Below are 16,060 nucleotides of genomic sequence, written 5' to 3' on the forward strand. Positions count from 1 at the left end.
TTGTATATATAGTTATACAGTATCCACGAATGAGTTCCTATTGTCGCAATAATTCGATAACAGATGGCGCCACTTGTAAATAATGACAACGTTCGCACTTTTCGTTACAAATTACGATGATTTAAATAATAGAATATACTATCAATTTGAATAATTATGGTAATCTTTATGACCGCTTTAAAGGTGTAAGTATATGTTCAAAAGATTTACCATTAAGCTGCCTTATTATACCGCAAAAAATTATTGAATTGAAGTAATGCTTAGCTCAAAAAAGATATCGCGAAGTTCGTTTAATAAGCCAATGTACAATTGACGGTAAACTTTTAGAGAAATTAATTTTAGACTCTTCAAAAGATTAACTCAAATTTAATGCAAAATTAGACACCGGTTATATATGAATATGATTATCTGTCATTATGTTCGTTAAAAGGCCGGTAATATAACGGTTTGCATTCGTAACAAAAGAATCTTGTTTTTAGACTAAATATCAGAATTTTTAATTAAGATATTCAATAATGATTAAAAAAAATATAAGTTATAGATTTTACAGCAAATCTAAAGACAATTTGCTTAATTTTTAAATAAGCATGCTTCATTATTTTATTATTAAAGTCAAATTTACCACGCGTTTATATTTAAATTTGTTTTCGTTCGCAATATCTGTTTTATGCAAATTAGACACTTTTGTCTGTGCTAATTTCTAAGATTTTCTTTATTGTTAATTATTATAATTACTAGTTCATTGTTGTTCATTTTTTAACACAAATATTTACTATTTTACATTTGTAATTTTTCATGTTATGTTTTTGAATGTAAACAAAGACTTATTACTAATTGAACGATATTTTTAAGAAACAATGAATTACTTGACTTAACTAATAACTCACGTTTTATTCTTCAACTTTCTTGTTTTTACAAAATACTAAACGTTGTTAAATCACGTTTTAAATAGACCAAGAGTCGCCTTGTTTTTTTTTTAATGATACATTGACATTTCGTAGTGATGTATCGATATTCATATCTAAAAAACCGGTATCAATGGTTGTAGCATGTACATTTAACAATATACGTGGTGATTGGTACAACTCATTTGCTGTCATTAAATGTATGGTAAAAATTAATTATTTCTGAAATAATAAATAACGCAATGTGTAAAAGTGTTTTCGACAATTCGAAATACCAAATATTCAAATTAATTATTGTTTACAGCAGACTTTGTACTCCCCGAAGTTATTTGGCCTGTCACATTCCAATAGAGAAAATAATTAATGTAAAATATTTCAGAGTGATCACTTTAGGGTTATTAAAAATAGGTACAATACCCGGCGATAAATGTTGCACATCGACCTTTAGAAATAGACAAATGGCTAATTTCGGCTTCGTAGAGCTTTATCTCTGTCGCACGACTGACAAAATGTCACATAGGTAGTGTGGGACAGAGATAGTGCTCTATCAACCCGAAATTAGCTGATTATCTCTTTTCTAAGGTCGATGTGCAATATTTATCGCCTGGTACAAGCTTATGAGGGGTTTTAACCATTTTTTTTAAATAAAGGTCTCTCGATACTACCCATTAGATGTAACTCTTTGTTTAAACGAAAGTTTGTCATTGTTCAATAGTGAAACGAGACGAAATCTGTCATAACAAATTATTAACAACAAATAATCAATTATTGTTTATACTTTTAAGTTTAATCTGTGCTTCTTATCGTGGTAGAGTAAACTAAGCTATAAATATAACATTTGTTATCATAAATGCTTTCGTTACAAATAATATACATGTTTGTTTTGTTCTGTTGTGCCGTTATCGTGGGCGTATCCAACCATTTCCGAGAGAAACGGGAATGTTGGTAATTTTCCCTGGATATTACCAACCGCGATAATAATGTACAAGGGGCGTAAAGGAAATATATTGGATATAAAAACAAATTAGTCATGTCCGTATTCTAAATTTTAATAGCATAAAGAGATTGAGGATGCCATCACGTGATTGTGGATGATTTGGTTCACAATACCGTCCAATATTCCTTAGTACTTCAAGATGAAAGTCTTAAGGTTCGTGTCTTAAGTTTCTTGAGGTTCTGGAGTGAAGATCACAGCCTAGCAAGCGCAGCGCAGGACACGTGCCCAAAAAGTGCCGCACCACCTAGTGAAGGTCGTTGGGAGATGGTAGATACAAGCTGTTTCCAACCGGTTCTAATAGAAATCTACAAGAGAGGCCTATGTTCAGCGGTGAACGACAACACATTGTCTGTACTATTTTACTTGACACATAAGATGTTATAGCTAGAGGTACGGAATTTTCGCAAAAAAAAATCACCAATTTCGCATTTAAATTTTTCAAACATTGCAAATTTCGCATTAATTTCGCATTTATACTTTAAAACTTATTAAATTTGGGGTAATAGGCATTTTTCGACAAAAATTTTTCAAAATTAAAGGTGCATGCCTTAACATTTGACAAGTTTAATTAATTATAAAATCGTAAAAAAATTAATATTCGCAACCTTAGGCGTTCTTTTTTAGTTTGTTACGACGACATTGTATATTTTAAAGATGAGTTAAGCGTCCACTATGTAAAGTTGGATGTCAAATACTCTGTATTAGATTCTGCTCCATCAAAGGACGAAAAGTTGCATTTGACGGCCAACAAATTGTCATGCATATTATGATTTATATTTTTATTAATGAGTTCATGGATTAGCCCATTGATGGCAGAGTTCGAAAAAAAGATAAGGCGTTTTTCTAAAAATTAGGGATTTTCAATTGACCAGAGGTCTTTTACACAAAACAAAGAGCTTCTTAACTGATAAGTAAGCCAAGAAATATATCCCGTAGGCCTTAGGGGTCTATGATGCGGGGTTGACATCACTGAATTTACCTATGAAAGTGTGTATATTCATCAATTAACTCATTAAAAAATGATCTTGAAAAACAGAAAAATTGCATACATTTCGCATTTATTCGCATTTATAAGAAATTTTCGCATTTATTCGCATCTATTTCGTAAATACGAAATTTCCGTACCCCTAGTTATAGCTTATAAATTGAAATATTTTAGCGTTAACGTGTCTGTACCGTTAACATTAACAGTAAATGAGCCATACAACAAACTCTTAAAGCTTTTACACCAAGTTGTTTTGACAAACAACTATTTCCCGTAAATCAATTAAAAACACGTGACGTAATGAACGACCAAAAAAAAAATTAAAGTAAATATTTTGTTATACTTTTGGGAAAACCGAATCCCGATGATTATGGGAAATGCTTTATTTTCCGCGATATGGTAATAAGGACGGTGTTATTCGAGAGAGCTACATCAAACCCGGAATGATTATTTTATTTTAGTGTATTATTTCGTATTATAATTAATCATTCATGTTTATGATTCATAATTAATAATTATCGTTGTATAAAATTTTATTGTAAGTGATATGCTTTATAAATAAAATAAATAAATAGAATAAAAACATTTGCAGATCTCAAAGAGTTCGCATTCACTATTCTCATAAATATAATAATACACCCAGTTAGAGTAGTAAATTTATTAGGTACTGAAAAGGATGAAAAGTTAAGTTTACTCTTGGTTCCCTTGGCCTCTGGGTGATGGAGTCAAACACAAGAAGGACGAAAGACTCTTGCCTATATTGAGTGAAAAGACCTAGACATAAAGTGTTCTAAGTATACCAAAACTCGTTATAATAAAAAGATATGACATTCAGTTAAAATTTAATGTCAATTAATAATTATGAAAACAAATTATGTTAATACACTTTACCTACATAAACACGAGATTAAAGTAAAACTTTGAGTTTATTGAAAACGTCATTTAAAATTTGACAATTTTTTAATGCAATAAATATTTTAGTGACCACAGATAATCGTATAACGTCTAGACATGCTACTGACTTTTTATACAAAAAATATTTACTAAACTATTAATTATAGTTAAAACGAAATCACCCAGAGTATTCAACAACTATACAATATCTGAAACTAAGAATTCTAAATACATAATTTTAAAATTAAATCAATAAAAAAATTAAAATTGCATACCAGGTTATTTCAGCATAAAAATTGAGAAAATAAATCAATTAATAAACATATCATTTAGTTATAGTGATAACATAAGAGTGCATAAATAAAATGTGTTTTTAGGTTATAAGACGAGCTATATACTATTTAGAGCCGTCGACGACATCTGCTAGTATGCGGTTAACACAATATGCGAAATACGTCACTGAGGCGTAAACCACTCCAATTATCATTGATACAACCGAGTCATATATTGTTATCTATGGCCGAGCAAATGCTCATCATTAAATTTACATCAATAAAATAATCGGTCAGTCCGTCAGTGTCAGTACATCAGCGGACGTCGGCCGCGAGTGTCGTGTGTACTCTGCGCTAAGCACGCTCGCAACGCGTTACGGAATAAATAGTTGCATAAATCACAATTACCAACGTACCTTTTGACGTTCGCGCTTGGACTTAAAGTGCCTGGTGTTCTTTAATTTTGAATTTTAAAAATGGCTGACGGTGATGTGCCTTTGGTGACAAGTTTCGGCGGCAGCGAAATCGAATTTGGCGCTAACGGATCTAAAGTGACGAGAACAAATTCAAGGTTAGTTTTTGTTATTTATTTACGTAATTTGACCACTTTCATTTCTTTAATTTCTTGTTAGTTTTTATTATTGCACAGGGTATCGGAAACTTTTTTATATATATATATATCAATCTAAAGATCATTGTATAAAAGAAAGGTGATATAAAATAGAATGTTAACTACGCATATTCATCTTGAATGTTGTAGAACAGGTCGGAACTCATACATTTGCATCGCACTCTTTCCATAAGGTCATGCGGGGAGGTCGAGTTTTATTTTTTAATACATCCACTCAAAAGTTAATTCAGTCAGTAACTTAATAATTGTATGACCAATTTCAGTGAAAAAAAAAACAGTGTTTTTAGATTAAAAACTGATATAATTAACGATGTACGTTATATACAGATAATAATTTTTATTACATACTCATAGCGTTCATTTATAAAAATCTGGTAAAGAAATATATAATTCTCGCGTGATATATTTCATTATTACAAGCATGAAGGTTGCCCATTGATTTGAATAAATTGCAGAAGCAAAGTAATTAACAAAATTATATTAATTACTTTAATTATACCATACGTCTGTTGTTCATCTCTATTAAAATCTCTGTTGCAACTACAGTGTGCAACTAATGCAAAAATGCTGAATCCTTATATCTATAAACAAACTAAGATATTTAGGTAACACGTAAGTGATCTAAATTTGTTTATTCAACGAAATTCAGTTTATTTTGCGAGAACGTAATATGTAGGTATTTTGTTTTCGCAGTGGAAAAATATTATGACAATAGTAGAAAAAAAACATAATAAACATAATTAATAGATTTAGAAGTAAATTAGAAACAAAATTAATGATAATAATTTGTAATTTTTTCGTAATAATTCTTATCAACTTATGTTTGTTTTAAATTATAACGATATCAACTCGCAATGTCTTACGTTATGTTATTAATTATCGTGTACTTTATTTTAAGAATAATTTTATACTTTATTTTACGTTTCATTTAAAAAAAAACTATTATTTTACTAAACAGTATCACAAGTCATTTTATATGATTACTTATTATTTCTTCGTGTTTTTAATTGATTTAAAAGTAAGACCGCGAAGGGGCTTACGTTTCCAAGTATACCCGACAATATATGCGAGCACACATCTATAATGCCTTCGGTCGAATTACCTGTGACTTATCGTTTTAAAACTTGACTATTTGTAGATGTTTCATTTCGAATCACTTATTTGTTATTTTCTTTTATAATTTATTGTAATATTATACAATGAAGTGAAGGTAATATTTTGTTAATTATATATATAAGAAGTCTATCTTTTTAAAAGAGTTATTAAAGTTTTTTTTTTTGGTTAATTTTACTAGTTCTTTTTCTTTTTAGTCGTTTATTTATGACTGTGGGTCGTGGCTAATCATATCAATATCCGAAATAATTTTTTTTTCTGGGTTTTTTTTTTCGAAATGTTTTATTGAGCAATGGATGGCGGTCCAGCGAGTAGAAGAATCTTTCTCAGGTCCTTAGTTAATAGCTTCTTCAGTAGGTTCTATAATGCCGATGTCAACAGGCTTTTCTAGATTTTCTGAGTTCTTCCATGCAATGTTAGCTGAAGTACTAGGGAATTATTTGCAAGCCAACTGTGAACAGTCAGATCCTTATTTTGTCCTCCTTTTTACTAGTTTATCATCCGTTAATTACTGTTAATTATGATCCAGTTTGTAGTGAATTGTAATTTACGTAATTATCGTAATAATACCACATACACACAGTTTAGTTAAAAATCAGTTCATTCTGAACGTCAATTATACAATATGCTTTTTGTTAAAAAAAAACCTCTTGTTGCATTGTGTACCTTTTATTATTTGCTGCTGTACTATCTCACGTACACAATAAATAAATTCTGAACCGGTATAGCGTGGTTAAATCCAATTACCGGTAACAAGGCATTAAATTTATCTGATCTGGAGTAACAGTACAACTGCAGTTATTTGTCTGTTAAAAAATATCTAGCTTGAAGAAATGATAAATAAAGAAATCATCACAATGAGCCTAAATGAAATCTACCTCACATTTTTTTTTATAAAAATTACAATTTTTGGGGCAAAAATCTAAACTTTATCTTTTGCCTAAAATAGATGCATTTTAGACTAGTCATTTTATCTATTCATCTATCTATGTCAGCCGATAGATGCCCACTGCAAGGCATAGAAAAAAGCGCCATAATGAATAATGGTCTCGCGCTGATGATGTTTTGTTGTATCAAAACAAACATTAAATTTTTTGACCGGAGAAACTTATTTATAGTGCCTGAGGAACTTTACAGTTTTTGTTAAGTCTCTCACGTGTACTCATTTTCTAGTTTTCATTTTAGGTTTAAAAGTAAGTTCACGCCTTTTAAGCGTGGATTTAAGTCAAATGTTCAAACTGTTTTATAGTTATATCATTTGAACTAATCTGTCGGTATTTAATAATAAAACAAAGCAGTATATCCTGTTACTGTTGATAATTATTTATATTCCAATTAACAATTGGAATATAAACTGCACTCTAAATGATAAGAATTTTTGGCAGTGATGTCGCCTGATTATTTTGATTTCGTTTAGGCTATATCTTATAAAGTGTTTATGTATAAATCTGTGTTAAAGTTTTTTAAAAGATGTGTTTTTGTGAAGTTTCTTCCAGCTTCTTCTCCACAACTATAACACCTTGCGAAGCAGAGTTAAAAAATAAAATAGATTAAAAAAATAAATAGATAGTCGACGTTCATTAAGAGTTCTGTTAACTTTTGAATGGACTAATTTTATCCTTTTTCTTTTTTAAACTGCCCAAATTGTTAAATGGAAGAGGTTGCTTTCATTCCGTTAATCGTTGTATTACAGCAATCTGTGTCCGCCTTCTCGCTGCGTCGTATTCCTCACTACTAAGCATCGTGACTCTTTTTGGACAGTTTTTCATGCAATATGTAAGGCCGTTGTGCTGGCTTTCAACGGTGTGTATTGCTTCAGCTACTTGCAGTTTCGAGGGTAGTTCAAACTTGATCGGACCAGTGAGAGGGGCTGTGACTTCGCGGTAGCTGGCGAAACTACTTTTCCACTGTTCAAAAGTTTTTCCACGCTGTCACCACATTTCCTGGCTATGTGCCCGAAAAACTAAAAAATCCCCTTCGTGTTTATAACGGAACGGCGAGTGGATACCTCGAGTTCCATCAGTATCTTTGCACTGGTTCTACGAGTAGTCCACGGAATTCGAAGTTTTCGCTTCCAATACCATATTTTAAACTTCTTCATGTGTTATCAGTCCGCTTTTTATAAGGTCCAAGCCACAGTCCTATACAGAAGTACGAAGAAGACCAGCGTGATGGTAAGCCTCCGTTGAAACTGAATAGGGCAACGTCCACGACTGTTTGTTGAAAAGGAATAAGTATCATTTATCATGAGATAATTCCTCGTTTAATCTAGCTCCAGTATAAAAATATCCGCCCTTCCCATTACTGCGCCAAGGGGAGCGGGGTCACAGTACATTTGTCTGTTACGCATTGTAATGTCATCATGTAACAAGTCCACAAACATATTAATTACTCTTTGTCGCTCGGTGTAAGACTGACGTAACTCAACGCCTTCCTTGATCTTCACTTGACCATGACATAGACAAAAACATCTACGGTATGTAACAGATAAGTGATATATGGAAAATTTTGTAATCTTTATATAATATAATTAAAATAGTATAATGTGGATATAAATATTCATAATACACTATATTTTTTGCTCTGTGGCATACGGTAGGTCTACAAGTCTAAGTGTAATAGTTTGTATTTATTATAATCATGTTTTTATTTGACGAAGTTTGTCTACAAAAAAATAAAATCGAAGCTCAAGGGTTATACTTAGGCCGCTCGCTACTACTATTTTACCGGATTGGAAGGCCGGCCAGCGCTTAGATGATGAACGCTCCATGGAGTGATAAAGCTCAACGTCACCTCGTGAAAGCCTTGAGTTAGGACGGTTACTATTGCCTGGCTAAGACAGGTAGAAAGGAACGGATGAACTTCGAAAAGAGCATTGCTGCGCTTATGGAGGGATTAATTTCAAGCCTCCACTTCCGGAACCATCGTCCCAGGTCGTTGGCTGGAGTTTGGATGCGTTTGGTGATGGCGCTAGTGACATCAGAAATGCAGGTGTCGTCTGCGAATAGGGCGACCTCTACACCTTGACATAAGAGATGTCATAGGCGTAAAGCGTCTATAGAACCGGCCCGAGGATCGATCCTACTTTACATGGTCAGGAATAGACTACCTCGATGCGATACTGAAAAGTTTGATCGCTCACATAATCTACTAGAAATGTAACAAAAGCTTCCGCCTAAAGCATTTTTTCCGTAGATTCAAATTTATTCCAAAATAATAACATCCAAACAATTTGTAGTAATGTAAACAAACTAACACAACCCAATGTTTATATAAATGTATAAAAAGCCATCAGGTATTTCAAACGGAAACCAGTTTTTTTTATATAATCTAACGGACAAAGTATCAAAAATATTCCACACTATACCGGGTGTACTTGTCATCTCAAGTCTTAATATGACATCACTGATGATCACACTCATGTGTAATTTTTTTTTCAAATGACTTAATAACGTTCTGAATAGATCCACACATTCCAGTGGTTGATGGTATTTGTAACGAATGGTGCTTAACTTTATAAGTAGCGAAGATCGAGGATTCTTTAGGGGCCTCAACTCGAGCCGCTACATTCATTGATTGGGAGACTGACCCATTTAGCATTCCGACACAAGGGTGCCCGAACCTCGACACGGTCGATTGTCAAAGCTTGGTTAGCATTGACAGAAGTAGCGGCGGAAGAAACATCAGCAATGCTTATATAAAATGTGATCAGCTGTCGGCATCCTCTGTGACCAGAGTCAATCCCTTTTCCTGCTAAGTTGGTTGGTATTTTAAGGGCAATGAATTATTTTATATATAACTTGCATTCATATCGTTCCAGCTTTCAGAGATTCGAGCACGTGTCTCTGTATCAGGTACGGCGTTACTTTTCGGTATTTTTAACCGGGTGGGAATCAACAGCGGACAATGCGGTCATATTTATAGTTATCGTACAGTGGCTAGAACACGAACAAACATGAACGAACGCGAATTGACGAGCATCGACAGCACAGACTTTTGTATGTGCACGTGTACCGCCGATAAGTCAATTGCCTATCCGTAAAAATCCTTGTGAATCATTTATATATATATGTACAATCGCTTAACATCTGCAACGATCAGTATGTACCAAATATAAAATTATTTCGTTAATTTCACTATTTATCAATAAACAGATCACTTTATTTCTACACTTAAATATGTTACATTATTTAATTTTTGCTACAAAGGTATTGGAATACGAAAGGCCAATACCTTTAGGCAGTTAAGAATCCATCTGGATAGTTAGTGATTGTACAAGGTGTTTGGAAATACGTGTAAAAACTTTAAAGAAGTCAATGTACTGCTCTTTTGTCAGCAAAACCCGTGTAAATTGATCACACTGAAAACAAAAAAATAATAATGTAACGTATTTTTTTGTACTAGAAAGTCTGTAGAATAAATACAGGACACATAGTAAATAATCATTCATTTTAATATCTAATAATTTGAATTTTGAACACTCATTTTTTACTATATTATTATTACGTTATCAATTAAATGATGAAATGTGCTTATCTTTTATTCCTTTAAAGCTATATCCAAATAAAATGTATAATAACATTAACAAATTCCAATAGTTTCCATTTGCTAATAGAATGTGTAAATAACCCGTAGGAATGATTTATCGCAACCTTCCGTAATAAATAACGTGAGTATAAGAGATAGAAAAAGGTCATGTCCTCTCCTTTGTTTGAGCGGTAGACGGTCGTTTTACTTTTAACGGCGTCGCATTTAATTCTGTTTTGACTTGTTTTAATTACTCTGTATATGTTTAATATCGATAGTAGCATAGTTAAGCAGACATTGGCAATATTTCATATTTACTAGAGAATGGGTTTAGTAAATAAATTGTATTTATATTAAATTTTAAAATTCCACTTTGAATCATTTACAATGATCACTTGTGAATGTCATCAGAAGAATGCCGAAAGAGCCCAATTTAAGAGAATTGGTATCAAATTGTACGTCTCTAAAGATATATTCTTGGAATTAAAATACACTGGTTAAAGGGTTACAAACGCGTTTCATATATAATCACTTTTATAATTCTTAAACTAATAGGATTTTTTTAAAGAAGTTTAATAATGTCTTTTTAATGTTCACATGTAACATAACTAATTATGTTAAAGTTCAAATAAGAAATACTTAATAAATACATTTAAAAAACTTTTAAGTTAAACGGTTTTTGGATACCCATATTGTGGTGGTTGTGGAAAAATATGTACCTAGTCCGCCATATTGGAACGGCGTCCATCTTGAATTTTAAATTTTGACATAATTGTCGTGTTTTACTAGTGTAGCCCTTTCATTTGATACCTATATTGAGGGGGTTAAGGAAAAATTTGTAATCCACCATTTTGTATCGGCGCCCATCTTAGATTTATAATGTTATTGATTTTATTATATTGTATTGTCATCAAAATTAAATGTGTGTACCAAATTTCAGATCAATCTGACAACGGGAAGGTGCTTAAATTTCAATTTCTAATTTTGACCCAAATAATTAAACAAATAAATTCCGTGCGGGTCGAACTAAATAAAACCGTTTAATTATGAGGTCGATTATCAGAATTCTTCGTACTCCAAAGGCAGTTTTCGTTTAATTTAAACCCTTAGAAAATTGATTGCGAACCCAAAAACAATATCAACCATTTCACGAAATCTTGTTTCCCAAATCGAATGATTGTTTTTATGTGCCAGTTTTTTCATTTATTATTTTAAAATTTGAAAATATTTAAACAATGTTCTTATCTATTTTACATCAATCGATTTATTACTTAAAGTTGTTGGTACTAAACTAGTCATTGCGACAGATAAAAAAAAACTTTTTTTTTCTTTGTCTGTTGTTATATACAATAATTATCTATACAGACTTTCGAAATCATGAATACTGATGATGCGTCTTATTTGCATAAAGTCTTCGTGAATAACACAGCGACGTAAACGTCAGATAACAGTTCAAAGGTTCGTTTCGGTACGAGGGCGTCATAATAAAATGATTGCACTAATGAAACCTCATTTAGTTTCAAGGTGTTGAGCATTAGCATGCTTCGGCATACGATTTAAATTTTTTTTTATAATTTTTAGTCTTTTTGCCTTAGTGCAAATTTACTATTTACTGAGAAATGTTGTGGTGAAAACTTATATCTCTCATTTACCATCTAAGCTAGACGGCTAACTAGGGTGTTTCAGCTCGGGCTGTCGCTAATATTAGTGAGTTCTTACATCACATGGATAGACGCTCCAACAACTGACAAGCGAGTTTAGCATTTAAGTGTATCTAAAATAACTGAACATTGGTACTATTGGATGTTATTATCAGACTTATATATAGACTTATATATATTATAATTACATATTCGGATCAGGCTGAAGTATTTTTATTTTTAAAATACTTCGAGGTAAACATCATTATTTTAGAATCGGAAAATACATCTCCATCTGAAGACGTTGGATTCTTCCGGCCAGTTAAATCTATGAGTTACGTCTATGTTCAGTAGTGTACATCGTACGGTTGTGTTACATCACCATTTTATTGAACATCGATCAGGTGATAGTCATTTTCGTATTGCCACTTTTGTAATTATACCTTCATACTTCGAAATCTAATATACATAATCTATGGGAGAGGCTTATGTCCAGTGTACATCCTACTTACGTGATAACAATATATGTATTCAAGCATATTTACAACGAATAGCTCAATTAAGAGAGTTTGCTATATCGGTTCTAATCGTAGAAGGAAAAATCTAGATTTTGAAAATCGAAGTGTATTGTACCGGTCGTTCCATTTAGAGTATTGAGTAATAGCACATGATATGCGTCTATTATGTTGTTAATTGTTGCGAATGCAATGCCGCATTGCATTATGCAAGTAGGCTCTTCGAATACGTTCTCCATGTTTAACGAGATGTCTGGATAGTCCTATTTTTTCACATACGTATATCATTAGGTTAGAAAAATAAAACATACGTTACACTACCCTCGAAATAGATGTATCGCGGCGAAGAAAAGCGGCCGGAGATTTTTTTTTTCGTTTCTGCGGCCGTTAACAGTCAACTGGTGGAGCGGAGCGGTCGATACTCACCTCCGTCTCGACGCGCGCATACCTAAGGCGCAGTATAGCAGTTTCGGTAGCATTGTACCAGCGTTAGGATCGATTCATAGACAAATTACACTAATATCCGGACCGGTAGTAAGGAATGGAGAGGAATGAGAAGGTCAACAGAGAAATGAATAGAAGATCTTAAGGACAAAAGAGAAGAATGGAAATAACAAAAAAAAATTTTTGAAAATTATGTCCCTGCAACTCAACAGAGGAGCATAAGAAGTCCCAAAAAAGGGTGCTATAAAAATATTCCGAACAACAATGATGTTATTATTATAAAATCGAGCCTCGCCTGTTCCTTTCGAATCTGAAAACTAAAAAGACATGACAAGACAACCCAATCCAAAAGGCTCTCGCATCTTGTTACTTCATGTCAGGTCTACCGTCTTCGATACCGTCAAGTCACTACAAAAAAGTATCTAACTATTAAAACTTTTTAGTTTACCCCAATTTCCAACCGTGTAGCATAGTCACAACAATATCCCAATTTAGGCGTGGCGATATTGCCTAATTCGAAACCGGTCTGTTGAATTTAACTAGTATACTAAATACGCGGACGATTGTGGTGATTCTGTTTGAATATTTATTTACATATTTACTAAACATATTTTGTTTATAAAACCGCGTGTTTTTTTTATTTCTAATTCAGATTTGAAAATTAAACATAAACTTTTTCGTATAGAACTATATATTTAAAAAAATATCGTGGTAGCCAGTATACGTATATTTTGAGTGTTCTTACTCCAGTTTAAATTTAATTATTCTTTATTCAATAATTTCTAAGTTACATTAACAAGATAAACACAAACATAACAAAAACATTGTAACTAATTTTAAAATTAATACATAAGTTATTGACAAATACTTCTATCCATTCGGCAGGAAATTTGTTGTTGAACAGTCAGAATCGTTTGTTATTAATGCAAAATTGTGAATTTTGTAAAATTGTATTCCGAGAATCGAATCCGCGACCTATGACCGCAAGTCTCTGTCCTCCACTTCAGGGCTACCACTGCACAACTAAGGACGGATAAGGAGAAAATACAACAAGAAATTAACTGTGATTATAAAATAAGACGATATTTAAATTATAAAAGAAAACAAGTATTATTTAAATTGTTAATAAATGCTACGAAAAATGTGGCGAAGAGTGGGAGGCAATGCATTAATATTATGTAAATGCAAATTGTGAGAGTGACAGATAATTTGAAAGACGGAAAAAGAAAGAATAGAAATTGTGATGGATAAGAGACAGAGATGTTAGTATAACAAAATATGATGAAATAATTTTTAAAGGAAAAGTCCTTGTTAAAGAATAAGATAGTGGTACGAGAAGCCCTACAAACAGGGTAATAAAAATGAAAACCCTTGGCCCATAAACGTTGACAAATTATTTAAAATCTAGCAATAATATTATCTGGTATTATAGACTGTGTATCGCATTCAGTACTGCGTATTATAAATAATTATTAAATTAATTAATGTCAATAATCGTCCACATGGTCTACAGTGCATTAATAACTTTCTATTTAATTATAGGTTATTAATGGTATTTTAATCCTTTTATCTTGTAAGTGGATGACGGTAGCAGACTGAAGTTGTACTTGAAAAGATACCAATGACATTATTAAGCAAGCTGTTATTAAAATATGGCAAAATATGATTGAGATAATAATGAAAAATGTTTCATCATTATCATTATCAAATTTAAAACGTTACGTTGTTATATCATGAATGGCTAATAATTTTATTAGGGTTAATAATATTAAATTTTTAAGATATTCAGTATTATACTTTAAAGTACTTATGTATGGTAATTACTAATTTTAATACGAAGTTTCGAATAGTTTGATAATTACTAAACTATCGCAGAAACCTTAATGGAATAGAATTATTCATTATCGTCATGATTTCAGCCGTCGGACGCCCACTGCAGAACGTGGGCTTCTCCCATTAATTTCAAATGAAGATTTTTAAAACGACCTGAATCAAGCGCCTTACAAAAACCTTAACAAAGTAGTCTGTCTACATCCACGAGTAGGTGATCATTCACGTGGTGTTTTACCGTCTAGTTTCCCTACAACCAGTAGTTTATCGAAGTTATTTAGTAGTCTGTGGGTGATGTGATACGCTTGTAGCCGAGAGGTGTAATCAATCAGGAGATGGACGTGGCTCGAAGAATTGCATGTCTGAAGTAGCAGTGGGGGTAGCACATCACTCGTGCAATCAATGGCCGTTGGTTCCGAAAGGTTCTCAAGTAGCGACAACTAGCAGGTAAACGACGTGGATAGGGCTCCACTAGGTATACCGACGACATAGTCGACACTCGTCGACACGACGCGACACCCGTCATCGGTGTGATCTGTGGGGATGGCCTATACCTTCAAACGGGCGTCTATTAGCTGAAAATATAACAATGTGCCCAAAATAATTTAATACTCGCTGATAACATGTTAAAAACCTGTGTGTGATTTCCCTTATATGACAACAATATGCTGAAAGGTATATGGTACACGAGAGGTACATACCTTCTACGGCCGCAATTAGCCATTTTTGTTTTTCGCGACTACAAGTATACAGCTTTCTTTCTTAATTTTTTTAAGGTATAACACCCATTGTTTTCCTACAATACGATGTAAATTTCATATGTCACGATAATGAGCAGTATTTATTAGAAAGTTTAGATAAGTAAATATGTTTCCTAAATATGTATTGTGTTTTTTTTAATATATCCCTCTGACCCACTAACCGGTACCGCTCTGGTGAACATGATACTTTTATTTAGTTATTCCAAATAAATTATTATGATTTTCTTTAATGCAATCAATTGTTACGGCGGATAGGAAGTTTTTATGTATTCATACGTAACAGTGCAACAGCGTGTGACCACCCGCACATACTTCTGATGCTCGCAAATATACATCGCTGCGCAATATTGTGTTTAGAAAGCAAATATACTTCGACAACAACATACAACTGTGTTTTTTATTTTGCCATTCGTCATCAGTCTTACTAAATCCGCCAATATTTTCTCACTAGTAATACCTTTAAAACTGATGGTCGTGTCTTACCCAATTTATGTCACGTGACCCCAAAAATCAGTTTTTTATTCGCCCGTTGGTTTGTTTGATCTG

At 32.6% G+C, this 16,060-nt stretch overlaps 1 protein-coding gene across 2 annotated transcripts in view; it reads left to right on the forward strand.

Moving 5' to 3' along the window:
• ced-6 (PTB domain-containing adapter protein ced-6) overlaps positions 1-16,060 on the forward strand; it is a 98,427-nt gene that overhangs the window by 11,923 nt on the left and 70,444 nt on the right. The window contains exon 1 of one of the 2 annotated variants that reach the window (XM_068765642.1): positions 4,365-4,624. The exons of the other annotated variant lie outside the window; for it this stretch is intronic. Within the exon in view, the coding sequence (XP_068621743.1) occupies positions 4,530-4,624 (95 nt within the window). The 5' untranslated portion in view covers positions 4,365-4,529. Of the gene's footprint in view, positions 1-4,364; positions 4,625-16,060 lie in introns of those variants that run through there. 2 annotated transcript variants of the gene reach the window in all.

Source organism: Battus philenor, unplaced genomic scaffold, assembly GCF_028537555.1.
Source record: "Battus philenor isolate CCGP_79_NKW_IND1 unplaced genomic scaffold, ilBatPhil1.0.hap1 SCAF_20, whole genome shotgun sequence".
NCBI classification, from domain to species: Eukaryota; Metazoa; Arthropoda; class Insecta; order Lepidoptera; family Papilionidae; genus Battus; species Battus philenor.